General features: G+C 32.3%; 1 protein-coding gene across 4 annotated transcripts in view; it reads left to right on the forward strand.

Annotated features, from left to right (window-relative positions):
* LOC124806626 (receptor-type tyrosine-protein phosphatase S) overlaps positions 1-13,746 on the forward strand; it is a 94,092-nt gene that overhangs the window by 20,059 nt on the left and 60,287 nt on the right. For all 4 annotated transcript variants that reach the window (XR_010639607.1, XM_065801291.1, XM_065801289.1 and 1 more), the window contains one exon: positions 10,103-10,285. Coding sequence is in view for 3 of the 4 variants with exons in the window: in XM_065801291.1 (XP_065657363.1) it covers positions 10,103-10,285 (183 nt within the window). In the remaining variant the exon portion in view is untranslated. The remainder of the gene's footprint in view (positions 1-10,102; positions 10,286-13,746) is intronic.

The following is a 13,746-nucleotide window of genomic DNA, read 5'->3' on the forward strand; positions in this document are numbered from 1 at the left end:
TTCTGTAGAATTCAAACCATCCGTGGTTTATAACTTTGTATGCTTAGGATGTAATTCCTGTTATATAGGCGAAACTTCTCGCCACCTTAAAACACGAATGATTAAAAACTACAGGAAAGACAAAAACTATACAACACACATATACAAACACATATGCTAACAACAGTTGTTTTAATAATTATAATAATAACTGTTTCTCGTTATTGAGTTCTACCTCCAATAAATTTGAGCTTATGATTAAGGAAAGTTTGTTGATTGAATGGAAAAATCTAGACATGAAAAAACAGTTAAACCATCATAAAGTATCACTTTTCTTATGAAAGTTACCATTTTAATAGTCGTTAACCTTTTGTTAAATAATTTAATAACTTTTTTATTGTATTTTTGCTATTGCCTATTTTGTCGCAATTGATAATAAAAAAAATTGTAGTTTATATTTTATTACCTTATATATTATAATATTAGCATATATCTAGGTGATGACATCCATCATACATCAGTACATCAAGAGCCCTTTTGGCATCCTCAGGTTAATTAAAATCTTTGTCTTTTCCCTGACTCCTGCTCATTCTGGTCACCTTAGTATCTTAGCTGAAAAGCATTTTCATCATAAGACTATAGTTTTTTTGGGACCTGGAGAATTTCATTGTGTAATGCTCTCTGTTATTAAAAAAAAAATAATTATTGGGTGTATGAAATGACTATTTTTCACAAATATTTTACAGTTTTTTATTTTTTGGGGCGTTATTTAAATGAACAAAAAATATTTGTCCCATTTAAAGCACAATTTTCTAGATGAAAATGACATTAAGAAAAATTATTTAGACGACATTGAAACGAAAAGTACTAGATGATGTAGTTGTCTCGCTTTCAACACAACGAAAAATAAAAATCCTTTTTTCTCGTAAACAAACTAATTTCTTTTTACTAAACTATACTCTTCTTTTTACATAAATAAAAACTTTTTGCATACATAAATACTAGTAATAAATTTTCTTTTCCATAAATCATCACTTTACATATGTTCACATAAAGTAAATACCATAAAACAATATACAAAAAATGTACATTAAAAAACCGCTTAAACATAACAATAATGATAACTAACAAAAAAAAAATTAAACTTAAATCACTAATCGTCATAGAATGTTCCATAACTTTCCACAACAACATTAAAAGTGCTATTTAAAATAGATTTTAACAAGATTTAAATGATTAAAAATGCAAAACCGTTCTTTATGCGTTTTTTTTCAGTTTTTTTTTAAAACAAAATCTACGATTGGATATCATTTATAATAAAAAGCCTCCCAGTGGGCGCGGTAATGTTAGGAAAACGTTTTTTAAACGTCTATTAAAAACGTTTATTTTTGTTGCTTTCTCAGTCTCAGAAAAAGGTTATGGGACGGTTTAAAAAAACGTTCAGAAGGCGTTTTTTAGACGTTTATTTTAGATGATTTTTCAGTGTTAAGGAAATGGCGATGGGGCGATTTTAATAAACCTTCATAAAACGGTTTTTGGACGTGTATTGGATGCGTTTATTTTAGGAACTTTTCCCGCCCAAATGTAACGGTTTGACAGTATCAAACCATTTGTTTTTAACCCATTGTTTCTTATTGCCTTAGTAAATATGAAATACAGGTTTGAAAATAAATGGTTTGAAACTGTCAAACCGTTACATTTGGATGAAATATAGTTCTTAAATAGGAAAAATATTTATAACTTAATTTTTATAGTAAAGTTTAATAAGTTTTGCAAATAAAATCGATGTTTTAATTGCAAAGTTTAATAAATTTTACTAAACAGACAAATTTATTATTTAAATCATAATAGCATTATAAACGAATCGCAAATTTAAAAGAATACAACATTTATTTAAATTACATATTTTATGTTAATGAGAATTACGAAATGCTTTTTTTTATATCTCAAAAGAATTAGACAAATAAGAGTTTTTGAAACACCTAGAAATAGTTACAGAAAAAGGATAACCTTAATTGAATGACGTGTTACACACTGATAAATGAACTTTAGTAGAGGGCACAAGAGACGCTAGCTCTTTAGAGCAGTGCCCGTTGTAGTATTTGTAGAAAAGAAAAAGAGAAGCAACATCACGACGATGTGATAAAGATTGGAGGTTGGGTGCAAGAGAAGACCCAACTAAGTTTACAATGCGTTTTTGCACCTTGTCTAAAAGAGAAAGGACATCATTAGAAGATCCGCCGCAGATATGGCAACAGTATTCCATTCAACGCCGGATTTGAGATTTATAGAGATTAGGAATAGAATCCGAAGTATGAAAGTGTCAAGCACGATAAAGAGATACAACCTTAGCAGATGCTAGATTTGATTTATGGTTTCCAAGGAAGATTGAAAGTGAGAGTTTATCCTAGAAGATAAAGAGCAGATGACTTGTCGAGTACATCACCATTCATAAATATAGGAAGATCTAAATTATTGCAGAAACGATTGGCTGAAAAAAATTGGATTTTATCTGAATTAAAGTTCATTAGCCACTGTGAGCCCCATGCTGTAGCAAAAGTAAGATCTTTTTTAAAGTTCATAAACCCCCTCCAAGCTATCAGAGAGTGTTGGCTTCTTATCATGGTAAAAATAAATGGGAGTATCATCAGCAGATAATGCCACCTTAGATGTGAGAAAATCTGGAAGATCGTTAATGTAAATTAAAAAGAGTGTAGGGGGAAGGATAGAACCTTGAGGAACCACTGAAGGACAACTTTTATTTAACCCGTCGAGGTACAACTTTTATATTACGATTGGAAAGAAAGGATTCAATAATCTTAAAGATATTATCTAATACACCGTAAGAAGAAAACTAACGGAGAGCTGGAGTAATACAAATACCAAGCAATGGATCAACCTGTTTGTCAGCAATATCAGGTAAAACGCAACTAGTGGAATCAAGAAATGATATTGATGAAAAGTTCTTAGCAAACAATTCAGCTTTGTCTTTAGGTGAGGTGACAAAATCTGAACCGTACAACAGAGTTGGAATAACAGATTTGCTCTTATTACTAATACTGTCAAAGGTTCTCCAGAAGTTACAAGTGCTTAATATTTTAGATAAAATACGAGATTTCATGACCTGAGAAGTGGGCTTCGGCGTAATACAAAACCTTTTTACAATGGTTTCTAGCAATAGCAAACAGTTTTTACGAGAATTATTTTGCTTATAGATATGGAAGAAATAGTTTTGATTGGAAATTGCAGCAGCACAATGCAAGGAAAACCAAGGGAAAGAGTGAGGTTTGACTTGGAATCCAGAGAGAATAAAAAATTCCATGCAAGCCTGAATCTAATAGGTTATGTAAGTAGTACATTTGTCAGCAGGTAGACGTAAGATTTCTACCCAAGGGCCATCACAAAGAAAATCACGGAAAGTGTCCCAGTCAGCTTTCAGGTAGTTGTAAGAGGTACGGTTATAGAGAGATTCTCATGATGAATAAGAATGAGATAATAGTTTTAAAAAGATCAAACCGTGATCAGAAGCACCTAAGAGTAAATGTGGAGAAACTGAGCACTGACTAGGATCAGAAACAAGACATAAGTCGAGTAGCGAAGGTAAATGTTTCAGGTTGACTGGAAAGCAAGTTGGAAAGTTGACTATTTGAGTTAGAGATTGAGAAATGCAAAAGTTGTGACTCTAACGCCTGCAGATTCTCTGACACTAGAACAAAGCCATTCAGTGTGATGAGCATTAAAGCCACCAGCAATTTTTGGTCAATTTAATCAAAAATAACATCAAAAAGAGCGCAGTCTTAAGATGAACTAGAGCGATATAGAACAAAGAGAAAAGTGATAGAGTGAAGTAGTGCTAAACAAAGTTACATACAAACAACCTAGTTTCCAGACAAATGGGTGAATTTTTACGAATGTATATGCCCAGGCCAAGCATGTGACTATTGAAGTCTTTTAAAATTAAAGGAAGATAACCATCAACACTAAGATCACAGGATGAGACAGCCAACCTCAAATTAGTCTCACAAAGAGCAAGTAGGTCTGGTAAACTTTGCAAGAGATAAAACTCAACAGAAGTGTTACTTCGAAGACCACGAATATTAGTAAAATATAGGTTTAAAGAACTCAGTGATGACGATGGTTTTTTGTGTTTTTTAGCTTTTGGTATTTTTTTCATTTTTAAATTTAATAAAGAACTTGACTCAAAGCATAGATAGAACTTAGTATATTATTTAATAGTGTACTGAGCAAGCAGTTGCCTTATTACTATTAATAAACCCTAGGTCGTAACAAAGGGCTCCAAATAAGGCCTCGACAATGCACAACAAAAGTATGAACAGAGATACCATCCATGCGCAACATGGCACTGTTAGTACTCTGATATTTTACAGCTGTTGATGGAATCAGCCTCTCTGAGAGCTACCATAGAGTTTAGTAAACCTGACTACCAGCCGGCCTCAGAACCATAAAACTGAGTTTTAAAGCTGTACTCTCATAAGGAGATAATAAAATGAGTTGCCTAGTCATAAAAATAGAGACACAAGCAAAACCCATGCATTGAGTCAAGAAGATCCAGCATTCAACATCCTAAAATGAAAACAATGTGTTATAGATACATCTGTGCCAGCCTAATAGATGAAGAAGGGGTGCAAGGCTGGTCAACAAATAGAATCTGTTTACCCCATCAGTCTTTGGCTAGAATGTATTCTACAAGACAGTAGCCGGATACATTTAACGTCTGCCCAAGATGAGTATTTTTATGGAGACACCATCTCTAGCCTTTACTCTACCAAGACCCCCAAAGCAGGGGATGTTTTAAGTCAAAGTTGGCAACGTATCCTACAAGGCAGCAAGACATGAAGCAGGTTGTACTGGGTTACATGTTACCAGTAGCAGGATAACCTGACCTGACGTTAATTTGAGCCTAAACATTCTTGACATTGTCTCAACTAAAGCCTTATTTATAATTGGTGCTGGTATATTGCTACAAACCTGTTTCAGTCGAATGAACTAAAAAATTACAGTAAAGCAAAATTAAAATAAAAATGTGATTAGTAAGTCACCGGGGCCCCGGCCCCGCCCCCGGCTGAAAATAAGACTTTTTGCAAATCCGGCTCCGACCCCGGCCCCGGCAAATTTATAGGATTTAGCAGGGGTTGATAGCAGGGGCTAGAAAAAAATTTTATAATACTTTATATATTATAATTTTATGCTTACTATTTATTTTACATTTACTATTTATTAAATACTGGCATATATTTATATATTTTTAAACTTTTATTTACTTCCAACAAGATTGCAAGCAACCACTATTAAGTTATGAGTTACTTTAAATAGAGATTAAAAAGAAGTTAAAATACTAGGAAACGGTTAACTGAAGACTTATATAGTTGTAGATTGTATAAAATAGGAAAATAGGTTAGAGTTATAAATAGGTTAGAGTTATAGGGTTTTTTTGATGTGCAAGGAAAAAAACTGGATTAATAAAAGTTTTTATAGCATGAAGGGGCAGGTACTATAAAAAGATGCAACTTGTTGAATAAAAAGCCAAATAACAATGAGTTTTGGTTTATGGTAATAGCTTATTTGACATTGACCATGATTACTGTAAATACGCCACGAGCGTACAAACCTGTTGTTGGGACAGGATATAAAAAACACAGTCTTAAAGCTATTAAGAATGTCATATATGACAGCTTACAAAAAACCGCGGAAAAAAACGTTATACATCATCGCATATTATATAGACAATAAAAAAGAGACTCGAATATGAAAAACAAGGTAAAAAAAAACAAACTGTATTAAGTTCCGAAGTAGAAAAATTAATGAAAACTTGCCTAGTCGTGGTTTTGCATATGGTTTTTTTAAAACAACACAAAGACATGTTGGTTGTCAAAATGTGCCAAAATATTAAGCAGTCAAGAAACAATCAATGCTTACATTGATAACTTACATTGTTTCTACTCACTTCGCATTCTGCGGGGTGAGTAAAGACTGGGGGTTATTTGCATTCTCTTTTTTTCGAAGAAAGGTAGCAAAGCAAGAGCTATACCTGCTTAGCTTGAGCTATTATCTCATCATTTTAAGATTGCATCTCTTTCCTTTTGATACAAATACTAACATGATTGCTGCTCAAGTAAGCTATTATATTTAGTTCGATCAACCAAAACTCCATCTCTCAAAGTCATTCAGCTAACTGTATCTGTCCTTTGTTGTACTGTATCTGTTCCTCCATGCTATAAAGTTTTATTTATTTAGTTTTTTTTCTTGTACATCAACAAACTCTCAAAACTTTCACCCATCTTCATGTTTACCTGACTCATACAACCTACAACTTTTTAAGTCTTCAGTTAACCGTTTACCTTCTTTTTACTCTTACCTTTGTTTTCTAGTACCTCATAACTTGATAGTGGTTGCTTGCAACCTTTTTATAAAAAAATTATAAATATATGCCAGTATATAATAAATAGTAAATGTATACATAAATTTATAATAAATAAAGTATTATAAATTTTTTCCTAGCCCCAGCTGTTGACCCCTGCTAAATCTTATAGTTTTACCAGGGCCGGGTTTGTAAAAAGTCATATTTTTAGCCTGGACTGGGGCCAGGGCCGTAACCCTGGTCACTTACATTAATGTAGTCTTTTTTACCTGGCATTGTATTTGTCATCTTTGTCGTAGTATTTGTCATTGTATTTGTTGTCTTTGTCATAGTATTTGTTGTCTTTATAAAAACCTTGATTAGATTTGGTTCAATTTGTTTTCTAATTTTGTTTGATGAGAGTGAAAGTATACCACTGTCACATTTAAGTTGACTAACTTTCCAAATAACATTTAAACTTACTTCAAAGTAGTTAGAAGCATACTCTCTTGACCAAGATTCAAGAGTTAATGTGAGAATTTGTAATTTATTTTCGCATTCTTGAACACATCTTTTCTTTCATTAATAGTGTCAATGTATCCAGATCAGAGGCTTTATTTTGCTCTGTTTTTTAATAAGACTGTGTTGTCATCTATAATATGCGAGTTACTTATTTCATAATAGTCTGCTAAATTTTGGCTAATCTTTTTTATTGATTTTTTTTCGGCAAAGCTAATGCATTGATGCGATGCAACACTATGCAAATTAATTGAAGGTTCTCCTAAGCTCTCCAGGATTAAATTAATGTGAATAGCTGGCTCATCTTCTTTTGCCAATTTTTGCCTGCTTCATTTTCACTTGTGTATTTTACTAGTACATCTGTTTTTGCTATTACATAACTTACACTCATAGAAAACTCTTACACCTAATAACTCTTGAATATTTAATTCCAACATTCAAGATATCATAAACCTGCCTAAAAATAAAAATGCATGTTTAAGATATTGGACATTTTTGCATCTAGTACTTATATATATGTACAATTAACTTACTTTTACTTTTTTTTAAAAAAACATCACAACAATTGTCTTTTTTTTTCAAATCATTTTTCAAAGTAATGAAAATAGTGATTCATATGCTGAATAATTCTTTGCAAGCATGCAACTCAGATCTCCATTTAATTGTTTGATGATTATTAGTGTCTGTGTCACGTAATAAAAAAAATTTCTTTACTACTAGCAAAAGAGGTTTTATGGCACTCTGACTTCAAAACTCAACTAACATCACATGAAGACATTTTCAATATCATTAATGTTTTTTCTTATAGCAGATCGCAAGTCAACCAACATGTATAGAGACCAACTAAAAATAGAAATATAAAGCTGGAGTCCTTTTGGGACTCTTATATTTCCTTGTCTAGGTTATTTAGTAAATGTAATAGTACTGTATTGGTAAAATCAACTCAAAAATATATATTTTATTTATAAAAAAAGAAAATTTTAATATGATAATATCTTTTTTATTACATCTTATATAAGTTTTAAAAGTTTAAAATAAATTTTTTTTTTCTGTGGCACTAATGAAATAACTCATTTACTTTTTTCTTAACGCCGTTTATTAATTGTTTGTGAATCAGACAATTGAACCTGTCATTCAAAAAGGAAAGTCCAAAAAAATGATTTTTTTATTAAAAAAATGTATATGGTGCAAAAGAAACTAAACTTAGAGGTAGAAAAATAAAAAAACATGAATCATTCAGAGGTTTTTTATACTTACATCTTTTTCAAAATGTCAGGTTCAATTATTTAAAATGGCCATATGTCAGTAAATTTTTTTCACCAAATTTTTTCACTGGATCCAGCGAAATAATGGGCAAAAACTATGAGGTCCAGCAAAAGGAAAGGTGACCTTTTTCTAAAGGTCAAATGGTTCTTAGTTACTTGCAAATCAAACTTCATTTATTTTTACACAGGGAGTTGCGGGAAACAGGGAACACCAAAAAGTTACAATCTTAATTAGAGCAAAATATTTAAAAACGTTGAAAATACAAACTAGTTGGTTGAAATTAAAATTGCTTATAATCCATTGAAAATAAATGCAGTGATGTTAACAAGGTTTTCAAAACCTTTTGTCTTTAGTATTATTTTTGTTTATACTTTCTTACTTGATTCTTTGAGCCAAAGAAAGTAATAAGTTAAACTTATTTAGCTTGATGATTTAAAATAAAAATTCAAAAAAATTATCTGTAAAACTTTATTTAAAATCTGCCTTTAACCTAAAGTTCTTTGAAAAACTTTTCAAGCATTTTTTAAAGACTTTATGTGTTTAAATGTGTTCTTTTTAAAGTTTTAAACAGACTTTATGAACTTAAATCAAAATCATTTAAAAAAAACAACCCGCCTTTTTCATTAAAATTGTCCCAATTAGGCAAATAAGAATATTCCAGTTATTCCAGAGCTAGATGTAAACAAGTTTGGTGAATTTAATGTTGAAAGGGATATAATTTTTTGATAGACTTTTTGCTTATATTGACTTTTCAGCTCATTGACATAAAACGCACCAGTATTTTAATTCTCTAATTAATATTTGTGCATTCAAGAAGCTAAATTTGATGTTAGCTTATTGAAATTCAGGTTACCTAGTGCATTTACAATTTCAATTAACAAGTTTTCTAGTGCAAAACAATTATTTAATTCTATTTTGTTTTCTAATTACATACTACAATTTTATATTTATATGTTGCCCTCGTACTTAGAAAAACATTTTGCTGACCTTGTTTACATTTACACCTATCCCTATCAGTTGATTTAACGCATTATTTCTTTTTATATATATTATATATAATATTGAATCCATTAGACAGCAATAAACCAATAGCACCATTACATCTGTTGAAACAGACCAATTTTAACAGAATATTTTTTATATGTTTGGAATTTATATGTTTCTGTAAGTAATCAAGATATTTAAGTTTAAGATCCAGGCAAGACAAGTGTTTGATACTGCTTCAAATATTATAACAACATCAAGACCAAGATTAAGAATAAATTTTAGGACTGACAAAAATATTATGATCAAATTAATAACCATTAAATTAACTTTGAAAACAAAAAAGATATTAAAAAAAAAATTATCGTTTTAAAAGATTGTTTTATATATAATATGATAAAAGTGTTTTGTTATAAATAGTATTACTACTTATATATATATATAAAAAAGCGCTTGATATATGTTCACTTTTATTGTAAAAATTTTAATTGTAATAATTCTTAAAATGCCTACATTCTATTACAATAAGAAAATATAAAATATTTTTATAAGCAGTAAAAACTTTTATAGCTATTTGTCAAATTTTTTCATCAAACAAGTAATGTTGTAAATAAATAAATGGATAGGTAGTGTGAAAACCCAAAGAAAAAACTTGTCTAAAAAATATTTTTGCAGCGCAATAAATGACGCTTGTTATCTAAATTTTCTTGTAACGTTGTTGAGATTTTTACTATTGCTATAAGTATTATTACTTCTAAAAAGTAATAAAATAAATTTTTTGTTCACGAACTCAAGTTTCATGAATTTTATGATTAAATGCTTATATACTATATATTGGTATGGAGCAAACCATTTTAAGCAAAGATTTAAGTCAAAACCCAAAGTTTTTGACTTTTTATTTTTATGCTTTTCCTTTGCGCATCAAAAATGACTGTTTTTTAACAATCCCAAAAATAACAAATGTATATAAAAAATGTTTTACTTTTTATACTTTAGTTAAAGCAGAAAATATTGAGTTTATTTTAAATCCATTATCAAAGCCTATTGCAGTAATCAATTGGAATGTGACCGCTGACTTTTACACAGTTTATTTTAATCAGTCAAGATCTTACTATACTAATGGAGGAAATACTGAGTTTAAAACAAATACAAATCAATCCGAAACAACTATCACTCTGGGTATCATTTTAGCATGTTTATTTATATATATTTCGATTTTTGTATATGTGTGTGTGTGTGTGTGTGTGTGTGTGTGTGTGTGTGTGTGTGTGTGTGTGTGTTTATATATATATATATATATATATATATAATATATATATATATATATATATATATATATATATATATATATAATATATATATATATATATATATATATATATATATATATATATACACACACACACACACACACACACACACACACACACACACACACACACACACACACACACACACACACACACACATTCATATATATATATATATATATATATATATATATATATATATATATATATATATATATATATATATATATATATATATATATATATATATATATATATATATATATATAAATATATATATATATATATTATTTATATGTGTGTGTATGTGTTTGTGTGTGTGTGTTTTGTTTGCCTTTTTAAAAAAGTGCTATTTTTTATTTAACTATTTTTTATGTTTATTTTTGCACTATTAGGTAATATAAAAAACATAAAAGTATTTTAATTAAAATGCTTTGATAAAAATCATGAGAATAATAAAAATGCTAAAGTGGGTAAAACTACATAAAAAGTGGATCATCAATGACTCCAAATGTGGATCGGTTTGTCGAAGTTTTAAATCTTTCATTTCAAAAAAATAATTGTTGAATGTCCATGACAATTGCGAACAGGAAGAGACTCAGGACTGATCCCTGATGTAGTCCTACCTCCACTTTAAACCTGTCTGTCATTCCTACTGCACATCTCATTGCTGTCACACTGTTCTTATACATATCCTGCACCACCCTCACATACCTTTCCGCTACTCCTGACCTCCTCATACAATATTAAAGTTCCTGTCTCGGAACTCTATCATAAGCTTTCTCTAAGTCCACAAACACACAATGTAACTCCTTCTGTCCTTCCCTATACTTCTCCATTAACACTCTCAGAGCATACATAGCATCTGTGGTGCACTTAGCTGGCATGAAACCATTTTGCTGCTCACAGATCTCTATTTTCCTCTAAGCCGAGCTTCCACTACTCTTTCCCAGATTTTCAGGCTGTGACTGATCAACTTTATTCCCCTGTAATTACTACAACTCTGAATGTCGCCCTTATTCTTGAAAATTGGCACCATTATGCTATGTCTCCACTCCTCAGGCAACTTCTGGCCTTCCAAGATTCTGTTAAATAACCCTGTCAAAAACTCCACCGCTAACTCTCCCAAACATTTCCATGCCTCCACTGAAATATCGTCCGGTCCAACTGCCTTACCATACTTCATTCTCCGAATTGCAGCCCTTACTTCCTCCTTGCTCACCTGTGGAACCTCCTGATTCACAACCTCTGTCTCTTCTAACCTTCCTTCCCTATCATTCTCTTGATTCATCAGTTCCTCAAAATACTCCTTCCACCTTCCCAAGACACTCTCCTCACTAGACAACACATTTCCATCTTTATCCTTAATCATCCTAACCTGCTGCACATCCTGCCCATCACGGTTTCTCTGTCTGGCCAATCTGACAGATCCTTTTCCCCTTCCTTAGTGTTCAACTTCTCATACAGATTACTATATGCCTTTTCTTTAGCTTTTACCACTGCTCTCTTTGTCTTGCCACACATCTCCTTGTACTTCTGTCTTCTTTCTTCATCTTGCTGGAGATGCCAATTCTTTTTAGCGAACCGCTTTCCTCTTAAACTTTCCTGAACTTCCTCATTCCACCACCACGTCTCCTTGTCTATCTTCTTCTGTCCTAATGTCACACCAAGTATCTTCCTAGCCACATCCCTCACTGTATTTGACGTCTCATCTCAGGTATCCAGAACACCACCACCCAGTGCTTGTCTCACCTCATCCCTGAACTTTACACAACAGTCCTCATCCTTTAACTTCCACCACCTGATCTTAGGTTCTGTTCTCACTCTCTGCTTCTTCTTCACCTCCAAAACCATCATACATATCACCATCCTATGCTGTTTAGCTACACTCTCTCCTGGTCCCACCTTGCAATCACTAACCTCTTTCAGGTTTCTTCTCCTACAGAGGATATAGTCGACCTGTGTGCTTCTTCCCCCACTCTTATACATCACCCTGTGCTCTTCCTTTTTCATAGAATAAGTGTTAACTACAGTCATCTTTATCCTTTTAGCAAAATCTACCACCATTTATCCTTCTGTATTCCTTTCTTTAACCCCATACCTACCCATCATCTCCTCATCGCCACTGTTCCCTTCACCAACATGTCCATTAAAATCTGCTCCAAGAATCATTCTCTCTTCTATAAGAACCTGCAGAACAACTTCATCTAACTCTCTCCAGAATTCTTCTTTCTCCTCCATATCACAACCTACCTTAGGAGCATAAGCACTGATGACATTCGTCACCACCCCATCAATCTCTCTTTACCTCCACTACACTTTTACTAAACTCCTCTTTCAGAATTACCCCTACTCCATTTCTCTTCCTGTCGACATCATGGTAGAAGAGTTTGAAGCCACCGCCAATGCTCCTGGCTATGTTTCCCTTCCACCTGGTCTCCTGTACACACAGTATGTCTAACTTTCTCCTCTCCATCGCATCAGCTAGCTCTCTCCCTTTACCGGTCATAGAGCCCACATTCTACGTACCAAATTTAACCTCCACCTTCCTGCTCATCCTCTTCTCTTTCAGCTTCAGAGCTCTCTTCCCCTCTTCTCTCCCCTCTTTTTCCTTGTCCCAACAGTAGCCCAATTTCCACTAATGCCCTGTTGGGCAACAGCACTAGAGGCGGTTGTTGTTAACCCGGGCCCAAACCAATCTGGTTTGAAATTCCTATTGTTGATCCGCATCATTTGATTTGGCGCAGTTTTTACACCGAATGCCCTTCCTGACCCAACCCTCCCATTTTATCCGGGCTTGGGACCGGCACTAAAATACACTGGTGTGTGCATCCTAGTGGCTAGGTTAAACAAGTAACATAATATTAAACAATAAATATGTTTGTATGGAACTTATTATTATTAAGAAACAAATAATATAGTCATAAGTAATGGTAAAAGTGATCAGATACACAGAATGTTGTCTTTTCAATCAGCTTTTACATATGATATTAGTACTGTTAGTATTAATAGTTCAGAAACGGGAGGTTCTTGTTCAAAAACACAAGCATTTGCACTCGTTCCGGAGTTAACCGGCTTCTTTTCCGATTGCAGATAAAACCCGCAGTACTAAACAACCGCTCCGAAAACACTGTACATAGAGGCGTCCCTAAATATTTCTGTGCTAGTTTTTTGATGTTATGAAATTTGGATTTCCTCCAGTATTCAAAGACGTCCTCGTGACTTGCAAGTAGAGGTTCTTTCAAGTACACTGCTATTTTGTCTGACATTGTGCAATGCGCAGTATAAATCTAAAACATTAAAACAATTTATAGGCTTGCAATATTTAAA

Source organism: Hydra vulgaris, chromosome 07 (assembly GCF_038396675.1).
Source record: "Hydra vulgaris chromosome 07, alternate assembly HydraT2T_AEP".
Taxonomy (NCBI): domain Eukaryota; kingdom Metazoa; phylum Cnidaria; class Hydrozoa; order Anthoathecata; family Hydridae; genus Hydra; species Hydra vulgaris.